At 64.0% G+C, this 26179-nt stretch overlaps 1 protein-coding gene across 6 annotated transcripts; it reads right to left on the bottom strand.

Annotated features, from left to right (window-relative positions):
• Positions 1–1289: 1289 nt before the first annotated feature.
• On the bottom strand, positions 1290–25493 carry TNKS1BP1 (tankyrase 1 binding protein 1). Of its 6 annotated transcripts, XM_025266036.3 has the most exons (14): positions 25357–25473; positions 23732–23876; positions 23359–23575; positions 22253–22360; positions 20563–21193; positions 19073–19142; positions 13170–14870; positions 9015–11032; positions 3954–4296; positions 3627–3777; positions 3393–3520; positions 2610–2764; positions 2318–2390; positions 1290–1692 (listed from the first exon to the last, which is right to left on the bottom strand). In XM_025266036.3, the coding sequence occupies exons 4-13, from the start codon at positions 22344–22346 to the stop codon at positions 2330–2332; spliced, it is 5352 nt and encodes a 1783-aa protein (XP_025121821.3). In that variant the 5' UTR covers positions 22347–22360; positions 23359–23575; positions 23732–23876; positions 25357–25473; the 3' UTR covers positions 1290–1692; positions 2318–2329. The 6 variants fall into 6 exon arrangements, with proteins under 6 accessions (XP_025121821.3, XP_025121822.3, XP_006080779.3 ...); XM_025266037.3 differs by lacking the exon at positions 23732–23876 and having other exon boundaries at positions 25357–25493; XM_006080717.4 differs by lacking the exons at positions 23732–23876; positions 25357–25473 and adding an exon at positions 24507–24703.
• Between the last annotated feature and the right edge of the window lie 686 nt (positions 25494–26179).

The raw sequence follows: 26179 nt of genomic DNA, 5'->3' as shown, positions 1-26179 counted from the left end.
CCCCCATGCTCCCTAAAAATAAAAAAATATAAACCAAAAGGCTAAGAAGCTCCGGTGGGTGGGAGGATTTCTAAGTTCAGCTTTATCTACAGTTCAAGTGATTCTGTTTGGTCTCTGTCTTCCCTGGTGGCTCAGCTGGTCAAGAATCCGCCTGCAATACAGGAGACCTGGGTTCGATCCCTGGGTCGGGAAGACCCCTGGAGGAGAGCATGGCAACCCACTCCAGTATCCTTGCCTGGAGAATCCCGTGGACAGAGGAGCCTGGTGGGCTACAGTCTGTGGGGTTGCAAAGAGCCAGACACGACCGAGTGACTAATACCTGCACTTTCAAGGGGAGTCCACCCAAGTCTCTCCTTTCCCCAAAGCTCAGGGAGAGACGATCCCAGGCCGGAAACAGGCTGGCACCTCTCAGATGACAGAGAAGGCAGAGAAATAGGCTGAGGGACAGCTGGATGCCAATGGTCAGGGGTTAAAGTGGGAAAGACCAGGGCCGGGGAGACATTCTTGAACATATGGGTTCAAAGGACCCTTCGGGATCACAGGAACCAACACCCTCCTCCCATGAGGATGAATTTTTACCAGTATCTGGTTCTCTCTCTCTCTCCCTACAAACATTTAGACTACATTTCCCAGTCTCCCTCGCAGGTAGCAGGGGGCGTGACTTGAATTTTGGCCAGTGGACCATGGGTCTCCCAAAGGATCGACCCCTGTCTCCACTGGATGCTACAGAGACTCTGGGGCCCCTGACCATGGCTGAGCCACAACAGTGAAGGGGCCTGGGTTCTGCATGACTGTGAGGTTCACAGCCCTCCTCCAGGGGATCTTCCCGACCCAGGGATGGAACCCAGGCCTCCTGCATTGCAGGCGGATTCTTTACTGTCTGAGCCTCCAGGGAGGATGGAGGCCATACAGAATCACTTGAACCAAAGCTGAACTGGGAAATCATCCCATCCACCGGAGCTTCTTAAGCCTTTTGGGTTTTTTTTTAATCTTTAGGGAGTGTGAGGGCTATTAATGTAACTTGACAGTTAACCCACCCCAGATGGGACTATGATCGGAAAAGAAATCTTTGTGTGTTAAGCTATGTAGATTTGGGTTTTGTCCAAATCAGGAACCAGCCTAGTGTAACCAAGACATCCTCCTCCGGGTCCCCGAGCCCAGGGAGTGCTAGGGAAGAGACAGGCTGGGCGTCAGCGCAAGCTCCAGGCTGGGCAGGGCGAGAGCCGGCACCTCCTGGGTTCGGCCTCCGACAGGGACACACCACAACCACACACCACAACCGGGGCAGCACCAATTCCCAAAAAACTTTATTGTTTCAAGTGGCAAAACGTTATTGGTTTCTGTGGGGCCCCTGGCAGGGCGGAGGGAGACGTGGGGTGGGGCTGGGCTCCACCCGTTACAAAAATCAAAGGCTTTTATAAAAAAGGCTATAAACTGGTATCAAAAGAAAACCCAAGGGGGGCTGCAGGAGGAAGCAGAGAGGGAGGCGGGACGAGGGACCAACACCGTGGAAGACCGGTGGGGAGGGGCAGTGCAAGGGAGCTGGGACGCTGATACAAAGTGCATATCGGGGCCTCCCCCAACGCCCCCAGAGGCGGACGGGCAGAGGCTGTGGCCGGGGAGGCTCAGCCGTCTCCCTGCCGGGGACCCCACAGGGATGGGCACTGCCTGAGACTGCCAGACGGGAAGAACCTGCAACAGAGAGAAGAGAAGAGGTTGGATGGGGACACGGGGGCAGAGGGGACATTTCACCTCCCTGCCCAGGCGCCCCTCTGCGAGGCCCAGCATGAGGAAGGCCCTGCTGGGGACCTCCAGCCTAGTGAGTGCCCCCCAGGGGTGCCAGACCAGAAGGGCAGGCCACCATCCTTGAGCCCTAGGAGAAAGGTGGGGTGGACGTCCCCAAGCCGAGGGACCCAGGACTCTGGAGCTTGGCCTTAGCCGTCTGCTCCCAGCCTCGGAGTGTTCGTGGCTCAGTCGTATCCGACTCTTTGCGATCCTATGGACTGCAGCCCGCCAGGCTCCTCTGTCCACGGGATTCTCCAGGCAAGAATACTGGAGTGGGTAGCCATTTCCTTCCAGGGGGTCTTCCCAACCCAGGGATGGAACCCAGGTCTCCCAATTGCATGCAATTCTTTATCAGCTGAGCCACCAGGGAAGCCTAAGAATACTGGAGTGGGTAGCCTATCCCTCCTCCAGCCTCGCAGACGAGGGCCATAAAAGCCAGGTCTGGGGCCTCCGGAGGCCTCGGGGCAGGGGCCCCAGCAGCCCTGAACCAGCCCCCAACCCCAGACAGGCCAAGTCCAGCCCCTGCCCGCACCTCAACGACTTCTTAGACCTTCTTCTTCTTCAACTTCAGGGCTTGCAGCCAGTTGGGCGATGATCCTTCTGACCTACAGGGCAGGGGGCAGAAGTCGGAAGGAGTCAGAAGCACCCCCTGCCCCTGGCCAAGAGGGGTGGCGTTGGGCTTGGCTGCAGAGACCAGCACCCTGGCACCAACTGAAGAGTGCCGACCCGCAGCATGATACCCTCTCCAAGCCTCTGTCTCCCTGTAAAGCAGGGTTTTCCTCTTAAGGCCGAGATGGGTAGTTCCTGGCACGCAGATCACCTACCCTGAGGACTTGTCTGGCTTGGGCGGGAGCGCGTGGGGCTTGCCCAGCCCGGGGACCTTGCAGGACTTGGAGCGCTGCATCGACTCCTTCTGGCCCGCTTTGCCCTCTGAGGGCTCCCCCTCGTCAGCCGAGCGGTTCCGCGAGCGCAGCTTGGCCTGAGAGGAAGCCGGGGCACAGATGGACGTCAGTGGGGCCGGTGTGGGCAGGGAGGGCCAGGACTTCTCCCCAGGGCGCGGCGTCCCCGGCCCAGGCCTGGACGCCCTCCACAGCCCTCTTACCCCGGGGAGGGGAAGTCGCTTAGCAACGACCTTCCCCGAGGGCAGGCTATGCCTGCCACCCCACAGGCCCTCGGGGAGACAGTGCTGACCTAAATCCAGCCCGAGAGGGCTGGGCGGGGCCAGCGGGGACGCCCCCAGGGTCTGCATGCCCTGCGCCCTCTGCCTGCAACATCTCCCCACCGCACACACTACACGCCTGCTAGAGCCTCGAAGCTGTGACCGGAGGCCTCCCCGAGCCCCGCAGCCAGCCTCCTGCCTCCCCCTGCGCGGCTCAGCCCTGCCCTACCCCCAGGGACACCTGAACCTCCACCCGCCACACCGCTGTCGCCCCGCCAGCCCGTGGGGTTTTGGGACCCAGACCCTCTGTGTTCTTCCCTCCATCCTGCCTCGCGCCCACCACGGGCACAGCAGGCACAGAGGACGGACAGGGTTTCGGGGCTTAGAGGGACAGACAAACGGACGGAGGGCAGGCTGGACGCCAGGGGGTGGCACGGCCAGAGGGTACCTTCAGGGCCGACGGGCTCAGGCCGGGGAACAGGCTGACTTTCAGGCCCTTGGTTACCCGTGTCCGGCGGTTCTGAGGCTCCTCGACCACCTCCTCATCCGAGGACGGTGTCTGTGAAGCCCGTGGCTCTGCAAGGGCCCGGGCAGGGGCTCAGCACAGGGCGGCAACCCCAGACCCCCCGCCCACCGCCCAAAGGACAGCGACATGGAGGTCGCCAGGACAGCCCGGCCCTACCCGTGGAGTCTTGGAACAGCCTCGCGTCCGACGCTGCAGCCTCCGACAGGCCCAGCGTGCCCCCGGGCCGGATGGCCGGGGCGCGGTGCCCACGCTTGCGCCCCAGGTTGGCACGGCTCCGGTACATGGCGCTGTCGAGGATCTCGGTGTCCTGTGGGGCATGGGGGTACAGACCACTGCCATGACCTTCACAGAGCCGCCCCATCCCAGCTTCCCACCCCTCGGGCTGAGACCGCCCCGCCAAGAGGGAGGTCCCGGGGTGAGACCTGAGCTACAGCACCTACACACCCCTTCCAACCCCACCCCGACAAGAGCCCACCCACTGACCTCGATGAAGGAGAAATCCTGGCTGGGGGTGCTGGTCGGCGGCCCCTGGGGGGTCTGCTCGCCCTGACTGGCCCCTGTGGCATCCCGGGTGCTGTTGACCGCGTCTGTCCAGCTGGCCTCCCCGTCCGGCTGCGGCCTCCAGGAAGGCAGGGGGTCCTGGCCGGACTCCCGGGGCTCCACTCGGTCCGCACCTGCTGCGGCCCCTTCCTCCTCTGACAGGGCCCTGGACCCCAGAGATGCCGACTCCTGCGGGGCCGTGGCCTCGGGGCTGTGGGCAGCCAGCCTCTCACCCGGCTGGCCTTGGGAGCCCATGCGTGGGGAGCGGGCAGGGTGATCACCAGGGCTGCGGGGACAGAACAGAGGCTGAGGTCATGCGGGGCCCACCCAAACCCCACCCCCCCAAACCCCACCCCACCGCCCCCAAAGCCCACTCCCTCACCCCCTCCACCCCACCCCCGCCCGCAGAGCGCCTTTCTCGGCCTGTTTCCCTGCGGCCCGTCCACGCCTCCCCCTAGACTGCACGCAGGGAGCGAGCTGGGCCAGCCCGGCGTGTTCAAATGCCAGGCTCCCCGCTTCCTGAGACGATGGGGGAGTCCCTTCACCCCCAGGGGGTCTGCTAACTGCAGGGTCATCGGGGGCACAGAGTGAGACTCTGAACACCTTGCACAGAGCCGCACGCGGGGGACCCCAAGAGCCTTAGGGTCTTCTAAGTACAGAGTCTCTGCAGGCGCGGAGTGAGACTGAACACCTCGCACAGAGCAGCGCGGGGGGCGTGCCCACCAACGCGATCCTACCGCTGCCAAAGCTGTGGATCCTCCCGGGACGCGGTCCACCTGCCGAGCTGGCCTCTCAGCCCCGGCCCTCCAGCTCAGCCCTCTCTGCGCATGCCTCTGCACACGGCCCTTGTGGACGGCCGCGTACCCGACGTGTACCCGATGGCGCGCCTAGACAAGCTGCTTCTGCCCGGCAGGCACCCCTGCGCTCTCAGTCAGCTTGGATTCCCCCTGGGGGGCCCCCGGGCCCGCTCCCCCGCCCTGCACACCCTGGGCGCAAGGTGCCAGCCCCACCGCAAATCCAGGTGCTCTGTGCCCATGGCCCATCGGCAAGCAACTCGGGGACACAGCTACCTGCGTCCCCGCGCGGGCCAGGGCCTGGGACAGAGCTGACATCTACCGGGGAGGGGGGAGGGGGGATGCCACCGTGCCCCTGAACCGCGTCTTCTGCCCACTGCGCCCTCGAGACACGACCCGTACCATCCGGCACGCACGGCGTGCTCAGCAGCTCACGCTCTGCACCGGGGAGCCTGTGTGTGGCCCAGCTGCCTGCCTGCCCCTGAGACAGACACACCTGCACACACTCACAGCCCGTCTCCTGCGGGGAGGTGGGCACCGTTCACCGGTCACTCCTTCCACACACCGGCACAAGCACCACAGAGCCACAGCCAACACACAGACACGCACACACACTGTACGCACACACACACACAAGCACCGCAGAGCCACACCCGAGACACACACACACACACACAAGCACCGCAGAGCCACACCCAAGACACACACACACACCCTGTACACAGTGTATACACACACACTGCACACGGGCATGGAAGAGGCAGAGAAGCACCACAGAGCCACACCTCAGACACACACATCTCTCTCACACACACCCCATGCACACGGGCGTGGGAAAGGCGGGCAGTGCCTGGAAGCTAGGCCACGAGCCCCAGATCCCGGGCTGGAGGGGAAGAGCATGAAGCAGGTGAGTCAGTGCCAGGCCAGAAGCGGGGAGAGCAGGGGAGCATGTGTCAGTCTGTCCTTCCCCAGGAGGACACAGGAGGCCCCTGGAGGGAGGGAGGGGTAGCCTCCCCGGGCAGCTGCGCCCACCAGCCTTTCCAGGTGAGGTAGAGGGGAGGCTGGGGGCAGAGGGGAGGCTGGGGCTAGAGGGGACGCTTGGGGTAGGCCGGGGCCAAGGGGCTGTGGACCCGCAGATGGGTGGGCGGAGACGTCCACACCAGAGGGGACCCGGCGCACCCGCAGCCCCATGGGCCTTGGGGGAGGCCCTGCAGAGGGGTGGGGGGGAGCACACATCCCACCCCACTATCTGTACCAGATGCCCGGAGTGAAGGCCCGTCTCAACTGACACCAGCTCTGCCCCTTGCCCGTCAGGACTCTGAGGATCCCGAGGGCCAGGACTTGATCCAACACCATCCCCAGGACCATTCCAGGGACAAACACGGGAGTCCACGTGTAACAGACTCGTTTCCTTGTGCTCAAGGCTCCAAGACCCAAAATGAGAGCGGTCAGGACTGAAGCTGGAATGATGTGTGTATACGAGCAGCAGCTGACCTTGACCCCAGAGAGACAGGAAGAGAATGCCAACCACATGCAGGGGCCCGAGGGGATGCCAAGGAGCAGCATTCACAAGCTGTGGGCCCTTGAGAAAGCCAAGCTGCCTCTCTGGGGCTGCTTCCCCTGCTCACAGAACAAGGGGGCCAGCCCTCAGAAACCCATGAGGGTCCCCTCCCAGCCCACGAAGACCCCCCCAGGTGGCTGGGAGGCTGCTGTATCCCAGGGCCTGGGGGCTGGGGCAGGAGAGGGGGCAGTGCAGCAGCTCTCGGGGGGCCCAGGAGTGCTTCTCCCCTCAGGACAAGGAGCCCAAGACACGGGAGGGACACGCCGAGCGCCCACGCCGCTCTCGTCCCAACTGTTCGGACAGCAGTCCAGCCAATGGCCACCAGCCGGGGGGCCTCCATCCCACGCAGAACGACGACCAGAAACGTCCCCCAGGGCCCCACAACTGTCTACGTCTGCCAAGCAGGTGTCAACACTGGCAGTGAGCACCTGGCCAGGGCTGACCACGTGTCTGCAGCTCTGCCACTCCCCGCACATGGACCCCCAGCCCAAAGGCCCCAAGAGGCGTTGGGAGTCAGTGATGCCCACTCGTCACAGGCGGGAAGCCAGAGCAGAGACGGGCCCTGCCCAGCCTCATGGAGGTGGTGGCAGAACCAGGCCCCAAACCTGGCAGACGGGCCCAAAGCCAGGGGCTCTGAGCTGTCCTCAAGGACTTCTCGTTACCGGGAGAACCTGCAAAGCTTCCTCCAGAGAGCAACTTTCCCGAGTGTAGAATTTCCCCAAGTCAGAAGCTTAGAACACCAGTCCTGTGGATATTAATCAAATAAGCTCGAGAAACACCGCGCTGGAGAACGGTAAACAGGTCTCCATTACTGCTGTATTTTCGGCGCCAAGAGCCGTCTGCCGTACGTCCACCGAGTACACGGTGTTCGCCAGATGTACAACACGGCCCAAAAAGCTGGGCGTTTTCAAGGTGTGACAGAGGCCAGAGATCACACAGCTGAGCTTCTCTGCCAGAACCCTGCCCCTTCCCCAACTCAGTCCCCCAGGCAGAACTTTTGGAAAGTTCTCTCTCCATCCTTAACAACAGGGGAGACTCTGTCCTCACTCCCCACCTTCAGAAACTCATGGAGGGCAGTGGGTCCCACTGCCTGCAAGTCCAAAAGCCGTGAAGGCATTTAAGACCCAGAAGTCGGAAAGTGGTACTGCTGACTGGGTGGCCTTAAGCGGCTCATACCACTCGACCTGCAAATCGGAGGTGATGAAAAAGCCACTCGACCTACAAATCGGAGGTGATAAAAAAACCACTCGACCTGCAAATCGGAGGTGATAAAAAAACCACTCGACCTGCAAATCGGAGGTGATAAAAAAACCTCTCCTGCTTCACAGGGCAGGTGTGAAGATCACGGAGGGGAGGTGTGCGGGATGGTGGAGTTGTGAGCATCCTGGGAAGAGGACTCGGGGGCAACCTCGGGCGGCCTACGCTCTCCCCGCACCCGGAAGGGACAGCTTACAGAGGTCCGGTCACTCGCGCTTCCCTGCAGGCTTTGCGCAGCCAGTGCCCCTCCAGCTCCCCACAGCAGCCTAGCCCGGAACTCCCCGGGGCCTTGCCCTGGCCCCAGGCTCTGCCCACCTCCCCTTGCCCTCCCCCGCCCTGTCCTCAGCCCCCATGCCTCCCGACACCTCCGACACCCCAGTCCCCTCTAGAGCCTTCCTGGCACCTCCAGCCCCCCAGCCACCAGCACCCCCTCCTCCACTGCGAACACAGCTTCCACCCAGCACCCCCTCCTGTCTCCCCTTCACAACACGTGAGACGCACCCCCCTCCACCCAGATGTGGCAAAGGTCAGACCTGCAACTCAAGTAAAGAGAATTAAACCCGATCTCAACAGAAGTGATGGCAAAATAAACATATGCCTTTTAAGCACCCTTAAGAGGGGTGAGACATCGCCCCAGTTGGTTTTACAACAGAAAAATTTCAGAGTCAGACTACGGTTGACTCATAAAACTGTTTTTTTTTGGAAAGTTCTTTTTCAGCCACCCTGGGTGTGGAGGCCAAAAGGTCACCGGGCCAGATACCAGGTCCCAATGTCCTTCAGATTCCCTTTTGAACCAGGGTTTATTCTCTGCTGGTGTGGCTGTTTTTTATTTATTTATTGGCTGCACTGCACGGTCCATGTGCAGGATCTCAGTCCCCTGACTGACCAGGGACTGAACTCGGGCCCACAAGCAGTCAAAGCGCAGAGTCCTAAACACAGGGCCACCAGGGAAGCCTTGCCCCTGGGGGCCTTAAGACAGGGCAGGCAAGAAGCACGGAGGTCCTCCCCTCTGGCAGAGATGAGCGCCACTGCCCGCTCCACGCTGGACCTGCCCAGGCCAGGATCATGCCAGGCCTCGCCCCCCAGGCCGGGAGCATCCGAAGCCTGCCAGAAACCATCCCGCACAGGACGGTTCCTCCAGCACCCACACAATCACGCTGCAGAAATCACACCTCAACCTCCACAGTCATCGCTTCAGAAAAAGAAACTCACCTGTGTGTGTGTGTCGGTGCTCAATTTAAGAAGTAAATAAAGAAAAATTCACACTCCGAACCATCCCAGTTCTCTGAATACTAGACATTTTGGTGGAAGAGCAGCTTCCACCCCAGGTAGAAAGGGGGCCGTTTCCAGGGCGCTGTCACACCCTCCCACCCTGGGGTGTAGCTCCCTTACCTGGGTCCGAAGGCCGGGGACTCCTGAAGCCCGTATCCGTCCTCCTCCCGGCAGATGACCACGAGCGGCAGGAAGGGGTCTCCGTCCTCGGCGTCCGGCCCACTCATCTCGCCGACCCCGAGCTCCCTGGCCTCCGAGGGGCCTCGGGCCTCCAAGCCGGGGGCTGAGAGGTCATCATTCCCCACACCTGGTTCCAGGGGCTGGCTGATGTCCCCCACGCCACACTCCCTGGCTTCAGCCGGGAGCTCCACGTTCCGGAGCTCCGAGTCCTGAGCCCAGTCCACCTGGTCCAGCCCGCGACCCCGCGGCCCCTGAGAACTCTCCGAGTCTAGCTCACAGGGCACCTCCAGATGCCTCAGGCCTAGACTGTCGCCCCAGTCCACCCCGCCAGGCCCGAGCTCTTGGTCTCTCAGCTCGGGCGTCCAGTCTACCTGACCCACTCCACGCTCCCTCGATTTAAGGAACTCTCCCGCCTCCGCGCCCGACCAGTCAGTCTGCCCCACGCCACCCTCTCTGGCCTGGCTGGGGCCTCCAACCTCAGAAGTCCAGTCCTGGTCCCCGACTCCAAGCCCCCCGGGGGCCTCCGCCCCTCCACTCTGCGAACGGCGGACTAGCCCTGCATCAGTCACACCCGCGTGGTCTGCCCAGCCCGTCTGTCCCACGCCATCCTCCCTGGCTTCGCCGGAGCTGCCGGCGCGCACACAGCTGGACACCTCCAGGTTCCAGAGGCCCAGCTGGTCAGTCCAGCCCACAGCCCCCTCGGGGGGCAGGAAGGGGCCGCCTCCCAGCTGGCCACAAGGGCTCAGGCCGGCCCCACTTGCCCTGTCGTCGCCGATTATCCCAAACTGGGGGCTCTGCTCCGCGGCCTCCGCACAGAAGCCACTGCCCCAACCCCGCCGCCCCGGGCCGAAGGCTGCCTCTGGCTGGGCGCCCACACTGAGGCCGAAGTCTCCGGCCCAGCCCCGCTCCGCCCCCTCCCTGTCAGCTTCCCCTGGGCTCCGGGAGCCCCCCGCCTGCGGGCCCCCAACCTCCCGGGAGTCAGCGCCCCCTTGCCAGCCGCCTGGGTCCCTCTGCCCCGGATCCCCATCCTGCAGCTGGGGGCCGCTGGCAGGGAACACACCCCCCGCCTCGGCGGTCTCGGGCCAGCCCGCGTCCCTGCCAGCCACCCCGGGGCTCACTCGGCCCGGGGTCTTCTTCTCAAACTCCGTGTCCTGCCGCTGGGCCTCCTCGAGGCTGAACCCAGCGCTCAGGGCTCTGGCTCCGAAGTCCCGGGTGAGGCCGCCGCTGTAGTCCGGCACCCAGGCGCTCCTGCCGAAGTCGCTCCTCCTGAACCCCGGGTCCTGCTGCCCTGCATCCTGGCTGCTGCTGTACCTACCGAGCGGGTCCTTCTGCCCTGATTCCGGACCCTGCCCCTCTTCATCCCGGCTCGCGTAGGCGCCCAAGGCATCTCTCTTCCCAAAGTCCCAGTCCTGAAGGCTTGCGTCCCGACCACTGTAGGTCCCCAGAGAATCCCTCTTCCCGAACTCCTGGTCCTGGAGCTCTGCATCCCGGCTGAAATAGGTGCCCTGGGAATCCCTCTTCCCAAACTCCTGGTCCTGGAGCTCTGCGTCCCGGCTGGAGTAGGTGCCCTGGGAATCCCTCTTCCCGAACTCCCAGTGCTGAAGGTCCACCTCGTGGCTTTGCGGAGCGCTAGGCTTCCCAATCGCCCGGTCCTGGGTGCCGAGGCTCCCTGTGGCCCCCGCTCCACGCCCGTCTTGGCCGCCGACCTCGCCCTCCTCGCAGTCGAGGGCACGCCTGCCAGCCCATTCCCCAGAGCCCCCCTCCCCGACTCCATGCCCACACTCGCTGGCCCACTCCCTCTCTCGGAGGCCTGGGTCCCCTCGAGGGCTTGCAACTCCCAGGCCGTAGTCCCGAGAAGCATCCTGGGACCAGGTGGAAGGCCGGAAACCACCAGGATGTGGGCCTCCTGCAATTCCAAATTCACTCTGCAGGTCTTTCTGGGCCCAGCCGAGGAGTCCCTGGGAATGAGAGAGAGACACAAACGGGGCTTACAATTAGTCAGGGTGGCAATCGGTCCGGAGCGAGAATCAGTGCTGCCTAGTGCCCAACTCTGGCTTCGGAGAGCCTGGGTTTGGATGCGGGCTGTGTGACCTTGGGCAAATCACTTAAGCACTCTGGGTCCCCGGGGTCCCCATCGTTCAGTGAGGTCAGCTACTACGGCAGGGGGTAGGACGAGAGGGTTAAATGGAATCACTGAAGCCGAGGGCTCAGCAGAGGTCCCAGCACCCCGTGGGGCCTCGGCGGCAAATCCCGAAGTCCTGTTTACTGCCCTTGGGCAACACCTGGCGAAACGCCAGGAGCAGGGCTGCCTGGCAGAGGGGTCTTCCCAGGGCCGTGGGGGCAGGCATGCCCTCAGCGAGGAGCGGTGAAGACCCTGCACCCCTCCACAGCTGCCCCTTTCCAAGGCAAGCTCCCCAGGGCACCCTTCACCCTTCCAGCCCACGTGAACCCCCAGCCCTGACCCCAAGGGAAGCTCCCTCCTGCCAGCGGCCGCCCTGCGAAGCTCTCTGGGTCCTCACCGCCCGCCCCAAAGGAACGGCCTCCTCCGGTTCAGGGAGAAGACCCAACCAGGGCTCCGGGCTCCCCACCCCGTCCGGAACTCCCTGACTCACTCGTGCGGCCGGGGGAGCCCTGGGCTCGGGGCTGCGGAGCCGGCCGGCCTCGTCCCGCAGCGCGGCGTTGGCCAGCAGCCTCTCCAGGACCGACATGCTGGGCTCCCGGTCCCCAGGCCCGGCCATGGTCCCGGCCTCCGGTCCCCGCCCGCCCCGGGGCCCACTGGGCGCGGCGAGTGCCAGGACGGGGTGGGCCGCTCCCCTCGCCCGCCCGGACCTGTCCAACTGCCCTGGCCCCCCTCCCTGAGAGCAGCTGCAGCTCTCAGCGGCCCCGCCCGGGAGCCAGTTGAGTCACCGCATCCCGGGACGGACACACCTACCACGGACGGACACACCTACCGCACGAGCCCAGCGGCCTTAACTCCTTCCTGCTCGTCCCCCAGGCCCCGCCCAGAGGCCCCCGGCTCCTCCCTCCTCCCAGCCCCGCCCCTAAAAGTACGTTTCTATGGCCACCTGGAGCCCATCCCTGAGACTACTGGGCAGCCCGGTAGGAGAAAGGGCACTGGCCCTGGAATCGGTGCTCTGGCCCTAGCCTGGCTGCCAGCTTACTGGGTAACCTTTGCACAAGGCTCCGCCTCCTCTGGGCCTCTACGAAAGCAAGTCTGAACTTCACAGTAAGAACACTCGCAAGATGCAACGCTCCCAAGCACTTGTGATGGGCGCTCGTCTGAGTACTTCACAGGCACTGCAACCATCACCCTGCGAGGTAGAGCCCAGCACCATTCTCCCCATTTTACAGACGCAGAAACTGAGGTGCGGGCAGGAAAGTCACGTGTTCAAGCTCACACGTGGGCCAGGAACAGGGCCAAGACAGCAACTCGGCCGTCTGGGTCCAGGACGCACGTCTAACTGGCTCTGTTGGTGCCCTTCATGAAACCACCAGTCCTCACGGACCGAATGCTCAAGGGTGCCAAGCCCTGCACCCAGCGCTTTCCACTTCTGTCTTGCCCACAACACAAGCCTAAGTGTCCTCGGTCGCTCAGTCGTGTCCGACTCTGCGGCCGCACGGACTGCAGCCTACCAGGCTCCTCCGTCCATAGAATTTTCCAGACAAGAGTACTGGAGTCGGTTGCCATGCCCTCCTCCAGGGGAGCTTCCCGACCCAGGGACTGAACCTGTGTCTCCCACACTGGCAGGCAGATTTTTAACTAGCAGTGCCACCTGGGAAGCCCCTAAGTCTATGAGGCAAATGTCATCGTTGTGAAAGGGCTCTGAAGCTTGGAGGTCTGGGTACGTTCCCGAGACCACTCAGCTGGTGGAAGCCGGGGTCAGATGCAGACTCAAGACTAGAGTCTAAGCAGCAGCCCACACCCTCTGCTCCGCCAGCTGAGCAGACTGTACGGACCTCCTGGGCAGGGGCAGGGGCAGAGGTGCCTGCTCACGGCTGGATCCCAAACTCTCAACACAGGGCATCCGCGTTGAAACAAGAGGCCCCCAAAAGCCCTTGACTTCCGTTCCAAACCCCGCCCAGGGCCCCCCTCACCTCGGAGCAGGCGCTGGGGGGCGGAGCGCCCTTCAGCTCAGACGAGGCGCCGCGCCGTGTGCTGGGCGGGGGCGAGGCCAGCAGGTCATCCAGCCACTGGGAGCCACTCTCGGGCCCCGCAGGCTCGGGGGATGCCCGGCAGGGATCTTGAACAGCTGTCCTGGATCGGGTGGTCTCGGCCAGGGCCAGGGCCACGGGGTCCTCCTCGGCAGACAGCGCCTGCCCAGGCTCGGGGGCGTCAACAAACAGGACGCAGGGCTGGTCCGGGGGCGCTGGCTGCTCCTGTCCCAGGACCGGCTCCAGGACGCGCAGGGCGGCCTCCCGGGTGGGCGGAGGGGGCTCCCGTTCCCCGTGTGTCTCCACCTGCGGCAAGGCTGGTGCAGGTGGGTGCCCTGCTGTTGGTGAGGACTCCAGAGGATAGTCCGCCCCACTGCCCGTCGGGCTCGGGGAGGAGCTCGGGTCGTCCCCCGGCCCCCGAGAAGCAGGTCTTCCTGGTCCCTCTGCAGCCGACGGGGCCCCTGACCTTGGCTGGGACGCGCCTTCCTCCCGGGTGGACGAGGGCCAGTCCCCAGCCTCCTCGTGGATGGACGTGGCCCCGCCTCCGGCCTCCTCCCTGGTGGACGCGGCCCTGTCTCTGGCCTCCGCAGCCTCCACAGCCCCACTTCCGGCCTCCTCACAGGCGGATGCAGCCCAGTCTCCGGGGTCCTCGCGGGTGAACGCGGCCCCTCCTCCGGCCTCCTCGCGGGCGTACGTGGCCCCGTCTCCGGGCTCCTCCCTGGTGGACGTGGCCCAGCCTCCGGCCTCCTCCCGGGTGAATGCAGCCCCGCCTCCAGGCTCCTCCCGGGTGGACGCGGCCCCATCTCTGGCCTCTGCAGCCTCACCTCCGGCCTCCTCGCAGGTGGACGCGGCCCAGTTTCCGGCCTCCTCACAGGCGGACACGGCCCCGTTTCCAGCCTCTGCGGCCTCTGCTGCCTCCGCGGCCTCGGTGATGGGGGAGGGTGGCGGGGAGTCCAGCCGCCACACCCCAAGGCCTGCAGGCCGCGTGGGGAAGGTCCATTCAAAGGACTGAGACAAGCTCCAGCTGGACTCGGTCCCGCTCCCCAAGGGGTGGTCCAGGGCGGACAGGCCCCCCGGGGCCTGGGGCAGGGTGGCCAGCGAGCCCCCCAGCTGCTCTCGGTCTGGGCCGGGAGGCCGCAGCACGCCTTCAGAAAATCGCCGCTGGGCCAGACCGCCGGCAGGGCAGTCCTCATCCCCCGGGGCCGCCCCGTCCCCGGATGCAAACGTCCGAGGCAGGTCTGGCAGCTCACCCGCTGCCGTCAGGGGCTGGGGCGCTGTGGCTGGGGACCCCTCGGGGCTGGGGTGCCTCACGAGCTCCCCCACCGGGGAGCTGCCGGGTCTGGGGGCCTCCGAGGCCGCCACAGCTGGGACCCCTGGGCTCGCGGGTGGGTGGTGGGAGCCTTCCTCGGGGGGGCCCGCAGCTGGGGAGCCCAGAGTCTCGGGGGGCAGGGAGGGAGGCCCAGGAGCAGCAGGGCTCTGGGCCTCTGGACGGTGGGGTTGGGGGGGAGAGCCCCGCTCGAGGGAGTCAAGGCGAGGAGACTCGGGGCCCGAACCCAAGGCTTCGGCGGGGAGACCCGGGCCAGGGGCGCCTCCATTCTCCAAGGTGGGGCCTGGACTGGGGGGCACCCAGGGAACCTTGAGAACCTGCAAGACAAAGTCAGTAGCTGTCACTGCTCTGCCGGCTTGGGGAGGCCCCTGCCTACCCCCAAGAGACCCCAGCTCAGCGGCGGGCTGCCCGACACGCTCACTCCACGGGGGGAACCGGGGCTCGGGGGGACAGCCCCCCAGGACAACAGATAGAAGCTCCAGAATGACCTCAGGCATCCGAGACCGCTAGGGCCCCAGACCCCTCCCGCGTGGCCCTCCCCCCATAAAATGCACAGCGCTCTATTCCCAGGGGATCACTCAGACCATGCCCACCCGCATCCCCCAAGCCCAAAGCTCATGTGAGGAGTTACTAAGGGTCCAAGGTTCACGAGTCAAGAACACTGGCTTTGTGCGATTCCCTGGTGGTCTAGGGGCTAAGATTCCACGCTCCCAATGCGGGGGGGTCCCGGGTTCGATCCCTGGCCAGGGAACTATATCCCAAGTGTGGAAACTAAAAGTTTGCATGCCACAACTGGAGATCACGTGAGCTACAATAAAGATCAAAGATCCCGTGTGACCCAGTGCAACCGAATACATAAACAAATAAAATATATGTTTTTAAAACTGGCTTTGTAAAGGAAAGGCAAAAGGAAAACTAGAGAGTCTGGCTGTCTGGGTGCACAGCCTCAGGGTGGGACTCCACCAGGCCCAGGGCAGCTTCAGACCAGTTTCCGGGAGCAACTCACACCCCCTGCTCTGAGCATCCACGGTCCCAGCTCCGCCTGAGGAGCAGCAGGATCCGGGATTCAAGCCAGAAGCCCCGGGGGCCATGAAAGCACTGGTCTGAGACACTGGCACCTCCCCCGTCAGCTCTTCCCACGCAGGGTCTCCCCGACCCCCGGCATCCCCACCTGCACCCCAGGGCCAGGTCAACAACGTCCACCTCGTGGTCAGGAGAAGACTGAGCAAGATCTGCACACCCGGCCGCTGTGAACAGCACAGGGGAAGAACACTCTGGGGCCCTGGGACCCCCAGCATTTGGCCCCCCTTCACCCCTGCACCGGCCTGCCCCAGGCCGTGACCTGAGTCTTGCTCTATCTGACCTCTGCCCTCCCCAGAGGTCACGCCCCCCGCCTTCTCTCATGGGGAGTCGTCTGCCCCATCACCACCTGACCCCTGGGCCTGGGCAGGGGGGCATCCTGTTTCCGCATCAAGGCCACCCTCCGATCCTTCCAGCCTGCACAGTCTCTGCAAATCAGGTTAATTTAGAGCCTGTGCCCTTAAACCACGCCCCCCAGGAACCCTCCTCCAAGAGCCCAGGACAGACCCCTTAAGACCCCTCTGCCCCCAGAGCAGAGCTCCAGGACCACAACCACTCTCCCGAGCACTGCCCCTGGTAAAGAGCTCACAGCAGTTCCCGAAGCCCCACAACTGACCCATCCAGCGTCCTGGCTCCGCTCCCTGACCTCCTCTCCTCCACTTCCCCGGAACCCACCTCTCTGAGGGTCCACCCTAGACCTGGTCCTCAGCCAGAGCCCCTCCCAGAGCGTCACATCTAGGTGACCTGCTCACCCATGTCCACCCCCGTCCATCCAGTGCCCTCTCTCCCTCCCCTCCGCCCATCTGAGAAGCGCGGTCACTCAGTCTCCTCCCTTCTCCCTGTCCCGACTCCCCTCTCTCCTCCACCGCTGTGTTCACACAGCTCCCTGTATTCCCTCCCTCACCCCAGTTTAACCTAATACAATACAGCTCTGCCCCAGCTCCAGGCTGCACCAGGGCAGCTGGAGACGAGCCCACCGCTGAGATGGTGGGTGCTGGGATGGTGGGTTCCCTGCAGCTGCAGCCACCCTGGGCTCAGCTGGGCCCCGAACACCTAGCAATCCCACGACATCCCCCTTCCACACACCCCCACCTCCCAGCTTTCCGATCCGGTCCAGTCCATCCTCAAACCTCCCCGCCTCCGCCCAGGCTCTCCAGGCTGAGGGCCTTGCTGTCCCTCCCCGAGGACTCAGAGACCCCCACCCAGGCACCCCACTCCCCGCCGCCAGCACGAGAGCCGTCCCTGCTCAGAGCTCAGGCCAAGCCCTCCTTTCTGTGTCCAGCATCACAGATTTTTTTCCTTCTCTACTGGACCGTTTCCATCAGCACACAAACTGCTCTCATTTCTTCTGGCTTAAAAAAAACACACACATGCTGCTGTCCACCCCTCCCATCCCTCCAGCTACACCCCTTTCCTTAAACCCGGGCTCTGTGTTCAGCACCTCTTACCTCAACGCCTTGGGCCCGGCCTCCGCTGAGCCCCCTCCAAACGGGCTCCCTTCTTCACTTTGCCACCCTGCCACTCTAGCCAAGTGCAGCCAAGAACCCCCTTGCAACCCCCGATTCTCAGGGGCGCCCCTTGACCACCCGCCCCAGTGCCTCCCCCAGCCCGGGCAGCTCCTGTGCTCCACGCCAGCAGGGTTCCCTCCCTCACCTCCGCTCCTTCCTGCATCTCCTGGGCTCCTCTGCCAGGCCTCCGTCTCCCTCCCACGCCTCACCCATGCCCTCGAGGGACCTCAGGGACCTCAGCCGACTCCACGGCCATCTCCACGGCCATCTACACACCGACAAGTCCCTGCAGCTCCGGACTCAAACACCCCACTGACCCCCTCGGACCCTGCTGGACGAGGTGTCTCCAACTCAACAGATCCAGAAGCAAGCTCCTCTGGTCCCTTTCTCTGTAAAGGGTAACCTCCCGACCACTTGGGCCACAGACCCCCAGTGGCACCCTTCACTCTCCACTCACTCCCAGCAGATCAGCCTGCCTGCAAGTCCCGTCCCCTCCACCTTCACACCAGAGGCCCCCCGCCCACCGTCTCCCCCAGGGACTGCCTCCAGGATCCACAGCACTGTCGTCTCTCACCGGGGTGACCCCAAGAGCCCCCTGACTGGCCCCTGCCGCTGCCCTTGGCCCCTGGCCGAGATCTTGGGCAGGGAGACTCCTTGCAAATGGAGCAAGGTCATGCCTCTCCTCCAGCCCCTCAATAGCCTCTTTCCCTCCTGCGAGCCAGCGCTCCCCCGAGTGGCCCATCGCCACTCAGTTCTGCTGTCTCTGTGACCCAGACACCCCAGTTTCCTCGCTGGGTGGAGTCCACGTCCTTTGTAACTGCAGCTCCCTCTGCCAAAAAGGCTGTTCCCCAAACATCCAAGAGCTCACCCCATCCCCCGTTTCCTGGCAAGGAATTCCCGTCACCCTTGCCCCGGGACCCGTGCAGGTAGGTGTCCCGGGGGCCTGTCTGATGCTCTACCTGTCTGCCAGTTCACAGGGCTCCCGGTGTTGGAGTCTGCCTCCCTGCATTAGAAGGCATGTTCCGCGGGAGCAAGGGCTTCCCTCCTGGCTCAGACAGTAAAGAATCTGCCTACAAGGCAGAAGACCTGGGTTCGATTCCTGGGTCAGGAAGCTCCCTGAGAGACGGGAACGGCTACCCGCTCCGATATGCCTGCCCAGAGAACTCCGTGGACAGAAGAGCCTGGCGGGCTATAGTCCACGGGGTCGCAAAGAGTCCGACACGACTGAGCAACAGACACACGCTTCCCTGGAAGCAGGGGGACTGTGGATACTTTGCATGTGGCTGTCTCCCCAGCACCGGGATCACAATGGATGCTCGATAAATACGTTTGGACAAATGCACACACTCATGTCTCTCTCCCTGCTGGACGGGACAGCCTCCAGCTAGCAAGGGCTCTTGGAACAAGAGAGACCACCCTTCGCGTCATTTACTCAGGAACGCAGACTGTCCGCCCCGAGCACACCGTGGGCAGAGGGGCTGTAACAGGAGACCCCTGTGAAACGTCGCTTCACCTCTTCTGCGAGAGAGCAGACCTGGCCAGGGACCGTGCTGGACTCAAATCCTGCCTTTAGCCCCTGGGCAAGTTATTTGGCACCTCAAGCCCTGGTGTGCGCACCTCTTGTGTGGGACCTGAGGGGCCTACTGGGCCAGAGTTATGACCGGGGTTACGTCCGTCAATCCCCCCGCCCCCCCGAGGTTACCCAGCAGACAATAGGCCGTCCAGGGCAGTCATCCTGGACACTGTAGGAGCCTCAGGCCCTCAGCCACACTTAGCCAGGGTGGCCTGGAAGTTGAGAAATATAAGTCCTGGGGCAAATCACGTAAACCTCCTCCACAGCCTCTGTTTCCCCAGCTAAACTAAGGGAGGCGGGAGAGGCACAAACGAGACCCTTCCAGCTCAGAGACTGCGTCGTCGGGTGGGGAACTCACGTCGGTCGTGGGCTCAGAGACGGCCGGCTGGGCTAGGTCCCCATTGAAGGTCAGGTCTGAGGGGGACTTCCTGTGAGGGAGAAAGAAGGGAGACGGAGGCACAGATCAGAGAAGCCTGAGGCTGGTGGAGAAGGAAGGTAATCAGGGGTCTGACCGACGACCGGAACAGAACCCGACATGCACCCCGCCGGGGCACGTCCTCCTGGGGGACAAAGACCCTGGTGGCTCCCAGAGAGAGCACCCCAGAGGCAGCGGGTGTGTCCCACCTGCATGTCAGGGGGTAAGCCCCCCCAACCCCTCTGGGAAGAGCCTGCGGGGCCCCAGAGCCCTCGGGGCTCCTAGTAAGACCACTAAGCCCCAGAGCCCTTGAGGGGTTAAGGTTCTCTGGGCCAGGGCAGCTGGCCCCTCCCCAGCCAACGCTTCTGGAGAACTGCACGGGGAGGAAGACAACCAGAGGGATTTTGCAAGGTCGAGGTTGCTCCTTTCAAGCCAGGCTGGGAGCAAAAGAGAAGGAGAGCGGAACCCAGCCTGGACAGGGCGGGCTCCCTGAGAGCCCAGGGGGGATAGGAGGCCTCAGACGCCCACACTCCCAGGAGAGGCTGGCAGGCAACGCAAGCGAGGCTCTGGGCCTCCAGCTCGGCTCAGACCGTAGCAGGGCCTTCTCTGCAGCAGGAGCGGTGTCAGTGGGGCCAGAGAGCTGCGGGCCTGGGGGGCAACCGGCCCAAGCTGGCGCTCCCTGCCCTGAGGGTATTCCAGGCAGCTGGGACCCTCATGCCTCCTCCCCGGGGCCCAGGGACACGTCCAGGTCAGGAGCCCCCAGGACACGCTGGCACCGGCTCTGGGAAAAGGGATGCCACACGCAACGATCTCCAACCCAGCTGTGCAGCCTGTGCGCTCACACCCACTGGCCTGGCGTCAAGGGGCGTTCACTGCTTTCCTCTCCCGTTAGACTTCTCTTCACGGCCAGGCTGTGCCACACACATACACACACACCCACACACCCCCCAGCACCTGGCACACCGCTGCACCCACAGGATGGGCCAGCAGTTAAGAGCACACACTGGAATCAGAGAGGCCCTAATTCTAACCCCAGCTCTGTCTGTCACTTGCTAAGGGACCAGGGGAAGTCACTTTTGAGCCTCAGTTTCCTCATCTCTAAAATGGGCCTAATATTCCCTTCACTACACAGGATGGCTGTGGATTAAGTGAGGCAGCGTTTGGCTCTCAGTATGAAAAAAGCACTGAAAATAAACTTCCAAACTATATATCTGAGTTCTCCTACAAACACATGGACTCTGTACAGACGACAACAGAATAAAGCACACACTAACTTGGTCTGCAGGGGGGGAATGGTCCGTGACTCTGTCCAGGGTTGGCCCGCACGCACGCAACACAGCTAACCTCCAAGGGAAGATCACCATCTCACAGGAGACTACCCACCCTGTCCTCCAGGCTGGCTGCAACCAGACACATAGCCCCCCACCCCTCACCTCTGCTCGGGGGTCTTGCTGGGCTCCTCGGGGCAGTCGGCAGGAGACCCCGCGGGCCCCTCCTGGGACCATTCCTTGGAGAGGGTCCCAGCGTCTTCCCTGGGGCCTGGGGCCACGCCGTAGCTCCTGGGACCGTATCTGGAGCTGCCGTCGTGGTTGAAGGTGAGGCGGGAGCCCCAGAGGCGGTCGGGGCTAGCCGGGCCCTCCTTCCTGGGCTGGTCCATCTTGGCCAGGATCTCCTCCACAGTGGGCGCAGCGAAGCGCTCCGAGGCTGGGCGGAAGGGAAGGGGTGCCTTGCGCACGCCCCCGGGGGCAGCGCACCGGGCCGGAGGGGTCAAGGGGGGCGTCTCTTCTTTCCCAGGCTCCTCTCTCCCAGGCTCCCGAGTGGCTTCTCCCCCAGCCAGGGCCTCGGCCGCAGACCTTGGCGCAAACGGAAGGGGCCGCTTGTTGCCGCCATAGGGCTGGGGTCCTGCCAGCATGTTCATCTTCCGGGCAGAAGGCAATTCGGCCAGAGGACCCCGGGGAGGCCGAGGCCCAATGGGCACCAGCAGGCTGGGCTTGGCAGGCAGGGCTGGCTTGGCAGGCAGGGCTCGGGGTTTGGGCTTGACAGGGGGTTTGGCCCGAGGGTCACCTACCAAAAGGAAAGGGCTGGTTGAGCCGATGTCAGAAGAACAGGAGGCAGAGCTTCACCTCCCACCCTATGGACTCAGAATGTTCCTACACCCTTCCAGGTACAAGTCAAATGTCACCACTTCCATGAAGGCTTCCTGGATTTTCCACACACATCCCAGAAACATTTTCCCTCATCTCCAAATTCCCGAAATGTCTAGCCAGTCACCCTAACAAGTGAAAAGCCATTTAAGGGCCTAGCTGGCAGCTATTTCTCACTGTACCCACTTTACACCTAATACACATTCTTACCAAGTGAATGACCAGATGAGCAAACGAGCTAATAAATGAACACCTGCCTGCCCACACCAGGCAGTCAGTCCACCATCTCCCCCAGTCTGGTCCTTCCCTCGAGCATGCCACTCTGCTAAACTACATCCACAGCAAACTCGTTCTCCCAGCTCAGATTCCCTACCCTGCCACCCTGCTGCCCCCCTCCTCTGGGGCACACCCAGGCCACCTCCCTGCCACCATCCGCTGTGTGACCAGGAACACAAACTCACTATTGACCTAAGCCAAACAGAAGGAAATCTGCTACAGAAGGGAAAAAAAAGACCAGAAACATACCTTCTATATAAGGCATTTCAATGCCAAATAAAAGACCTTGAATTACTCATGGCCACAGCCCTGCTAATAGGATATTTTATCACCCACTCATTCCACTCAGTGCAAGAAAGGCGTCTAGACAGGGAGCCAGGAGGCCTGGGTTCAAGCCCATAGGTGCATGCCCTTCCCCATCCCCCACCCCCAGGCCTCAGTTTCCTCCTCTGTCAAACAAGTGGTTTGATCTACATCCTCTCCAAGGTTAGCGTGTTCTCTGCTGGAGAGCTGTGATCTCAGACAGTTCTGAAGGGTCTCCACCAGAGCGCAGGACCTCTCAGGCTCATCCCGCTTGTCCTCAGACTCCTCCCTCTGTCCCCAACAGGGTCAGCCTTCACCCACCCACCCCCAACACCGAACGGGGGTTCGGGCCTCCAGCCCCCTTTCCAGCCAGCCCGCTCCACCTCGCACCCACAGGTACCTCGCTCGGACCCAGCGGATACCAGCTCCTCTTCCGGCTCGCGGGGCGCTAGGGAGGCCATGGCTGCGCCTTCCCTGGGAGCAGACACTTGCATCACATGCGGCAGGCCTGGGAGTGGGGGGCAGAGGGGTGAGCTGGGGGCGGCAGAAGACCCAGGAAAAGAGGGAGAACAGAGAGAGGACCAGAGGGCTGGGCGCTGGCAGCGCGCTTGGAGAGGGAGTCTCCGACTTCTGGCGGCCGGTGCGGGACAGGAAGCGGGCGCTTCAGGAGGGGGGCTGGGGGAGATCACGGGAGGTCCCCGGCGGCCACGTCCTCCCCTCTGCTGCCCGCCCCCCCCCCCCCCACCCGCGTCGGCTCTCCAAGTCCGTCTCCTAACCCTAAAGTCCCACAGGTCCGAGGAGCCGCCCCCTGCTCCCTCCTCCAGCCAGCTGTCCAGGGCACCCCACTTACCACTCCTAAGGCACCCCCCCACACACAGACACTCCTTGGGTCAGGGGGCCCCCGCTCGCGGGATCGACCCAGGGCCGGGGAAAGAGGGCTGCCAAGCCTGAAGTCTCCTGGTGAATCACCTCGCGGGAGACGGGAAAAACCCGCTCCTCCCCAACCTGGGCCCCGCCCCGCCGCCCGCCTAGCCCGCGGGCCTCCCCTTCCCGCTCCCCGGCCTGCCGCTGGGAGTGGTTCCCTCCCGGCCCCCCCACCCCCACCCCGAGTCCTCCTCCTCCCTCCACGTCCCTGCCCCGACTCCCGCCTCCTCCAGAGCCGTCTCATCCAAACACGGAAAAATAAGGAATAAAAAGTAAACATCTGGAATACATTTTTTTTTCCTTTAATTTCTCAATCGCTTTGGCTTCGGCTCGGAATTTGATGAGGTAAAGTCAGGGCCTAGTCCTGTTGCCATAGCAATGGCCTCCCACTGGATTTCCAGAGCCTCGCCAAGAGGAAGGAGGAGCCGGCCCAGGCCCGGGGCTGGGAGAATGAGACCAGGCTAGAGAACATCCGGGGGGCGGGGTGGCTTGGGGGGGAAACTCCCTAGGGCTCCCCTCCTGGGCCCGTCACCATGGGAGGGTCCACAGCCCACCAGAAGCAGCTACCTGGGCATCACTCACCAGCCTGGGCCTGACCCGAGGGCTTTCGAGGGAGGTTGCAGAAGAGATTTTAACCCAGGTGACAGAAGCCTATGGCCGAGAGCAAATGGGTGCCCCTCCTCTCGGCCTGTAACTGGAGCTCCAGGTCTGCTCCACCAGGATTCAAATGCTGGGTGGATCTCCTGCCTTCCAGCTCTGTGACCTTAGGCACTTTCCTCACTGGTCTAAACCTGTTTCCCTGTATGAAGAACACAATGAGACTTAACACAGCGGTTAAGGCTCCGTGCTTCCACAGCACACTGCAGGCGGCCCCAGTTCGATCCCTGGTCAGGGAACTGAGGTCCCACATGCTGGGAGGTGTGGCCAAAACTAAAAAAAAAAAAAAGAGGCTCACATGAGATGATCCATGCAGCTGCTGACCTCAGTGCCCAGCACCCAGTAAGTGGCCATTAAACGGTAGCTCCTATTAGGAGGCTTCCCCTGGAAACCATCTCGTCCTCTCCTCCAACCACAGGCTACCGCAGACCAAGCCTTGTCACCTGAAGAACCCAGTCTTGTCACCTGTTCTTCAGACACTTCACCACCTCCTCAGGTCCTATCCTGGATCCTGAAGCACCATCCCACCCTCAAGAGCCCCCAGGAATGACCACTGCCCTGCCTCCTTGATAGACCCCGCAGCCCTCTGTTCCAAAGGAAAAGCGATGTTTCCTATTGCCTGGCATGCATGGGGTCCCTGAGGGCAACCCAACCCTCTCCAACCTGCAAGGGGCCCTGCCTTGCCCAGAGTCACCTACTCCAGCTGGTCTGGCAAGACAGCACCAGATCCAAAGAAGGGACCTCAGGTGCCCAACTTCCGGGAAAACCTCTCACTTCTGACCCTGCCCCAGCTTGTTCCCAGGATAGGAGGGACTAGGCAGGAGGGAAAGAGACATCCAGGCCCGTGCAAGTCCGGTCAGCCAAGTCCGGTGCAGCAGGCGCACTGTGGGTGGGTGAGTAACATTCACAGCCGGCCCGAGTGTGCGTGGAGGAGGGGCACGCGGCAGAAAACATAAAATTTAAAAAAAAAACGCAAGACTGTTTCCTTGTCCTTGAACGTTATTACCAGGGATACGTGGTGTGGGTGGTTAGAAATGGAGACCAGCTGGTCCAGAACCGAAAAACCCTTTCACCTGGAGGCTCAGCCGGGCGAGGAGCTGTAGCACACAGGAGGGAGAGCTCGTCCTCCCCCGCCAACTGAGGACGGGGTCTCAGCAGCTCAGACGCCCAGCGGGAAACCCGGGTGACCAGGGCCGGAGAGCAGAGCTGTGAAAATCTCAGCGGCTCTGAGCATCCCCCATGCGTTAAGAGTCCAGAGACCGGCTGGACCCTGAGGGCACAGGGGAGACACCAGGCGGCTCCTGCCCCGGGGCGGAGGCCCAAAGAAGCCTCGCCGCAGGCAGGGCCGCCTCCGCCGACCCTGAGATCTCCCGCCAGCCGGGTCCGGGGCCGGAGAGGACACTGCCGCAGGAGGGAGGGCCAACTGCGAGACGAGAGAGCCCGGGGCGAGGGGCCGTCTGGAGGGGCCCGGCGGGGAGCTCTGGGCACAGGGGGCCGCGGCTGCCGGGGGGAGGGGACGGCAGGCTGGAGGAGGGGGCGGCGAAGGCCCCGCGCGCGGGATGGGGCGCCGCCGGCGGACGGACGGACGGGGGCCCGGGGACGCGCGCCGGGCGGGGGCGGGCTGGGGCGGCCGGGGGCGTGCCGGGGGCGGGGGCCCAGTCGGGGAGAAGTGGGCTAGGGTCCCTCCGCCGGCTCCGCCCGCCGCGGGCTCCGCCTGCAGCCTCGGCCCCCCTTCCAGGGCTCGGTCGGCACGCGCTTCAGGCCCTGCGCCCCCGCGCGCACGCCCCGGCCCCCGGGCCCCCGGGCCGTGCAAACTTTCCTCGTGACCGGCCCCCGCCCCCAATCTCGGCTGCGGTCTCGACGCAAGAGCGCCCACCGCCCCCGTACCTCGCCCCCGCCCTGGACCCGCCCCCGCGCACTCACGCTCTCCTCCGAGGTCCAGCTCCGCCAGGCCCGCGCTCCGCACCCCGTCGTGAGTCTCAGCCGCCGCCGCCGCCGCCGCCGCCGCGGGACCGAGCCTGGCGGAGTCCGGGCGGGGCCGCCCTGGGCCCGCCCACGGCCCCGCCCACAGCCCGGCGGGCCCTGCCCTTAGCCCCGCCTCTATCCCCGCCCAGGGGCGCTTGGCCCCGCCCATGCCCCGCCCCGGGCCCGCCGGGCCCCGCCCCTGCCCGCCCACATCCCACCGGGCCCCGCCCCCGGGCGCCTGGCGAGTGTTGGGGCGCCTCGCCAGTGACCGCGCGCCGCCTAGTTCGCCTGGGCGCATGCAAATAAAGCCGCCCCCGGCCCACGAGGGCCCGCCCCGGTTCGGACCCCCGCGAAGCTGACGCAACTCGGCGCTGAGGCGGAAGGCCACCGAGACGGCGGCCTAGAGAGGAGGCGGCCCGGGCCCGGGCGGTGGGCGGGCTGCCGCCCTGCGGGGCCCGCGCGGGAGAGGTTTCCCCCGGCCAGAGCCAGGGGCCGGCCCCTGGGCTCTCCGCGCGCGCCGGCTCAGTCTGCAGCCCGCGGGGATGACCGCTCACCCTCGCGCGTCTCCTGTGGCGCCTGCCCCCGCCCTTCCCAGGTGGCACATCCCTGGTCAGGGAGGGCCCCTGGAGCGGGGCACTCTCTGCCTGGAGAGTCCCATGGACAGAGGAGCCTGGCGGGCTGCAGTCCACACAGGGTCGCAGAGGGTCGGACTCGACTGCAGCGGCTTAGCAGGCATGCCTGCCCCGCCCAACATAAATTCCTCCCAGCCTAACAATGCCGC

This window comes from Bubalus bubalis, chromosome 16 (genome assembly GCF_019923935.1).
Source record: "Bubalus bubalis isolate 160015118507 breed Murrah chromosome 16, NDDB_SH_1, whole genome shotgun sequence".
Taxonomy (NCBI): domain Eukaryota; kingdom Metazoa; phylum Chordata; class Mammalia; order Artiodactyla; family Bovidae; genus Bubalus; species Bubalus bubalis.
Note: the sequence above shows the minus strand (reverse complement) of the source record. Positions and strands in the feature narration are given on the sequence as shown.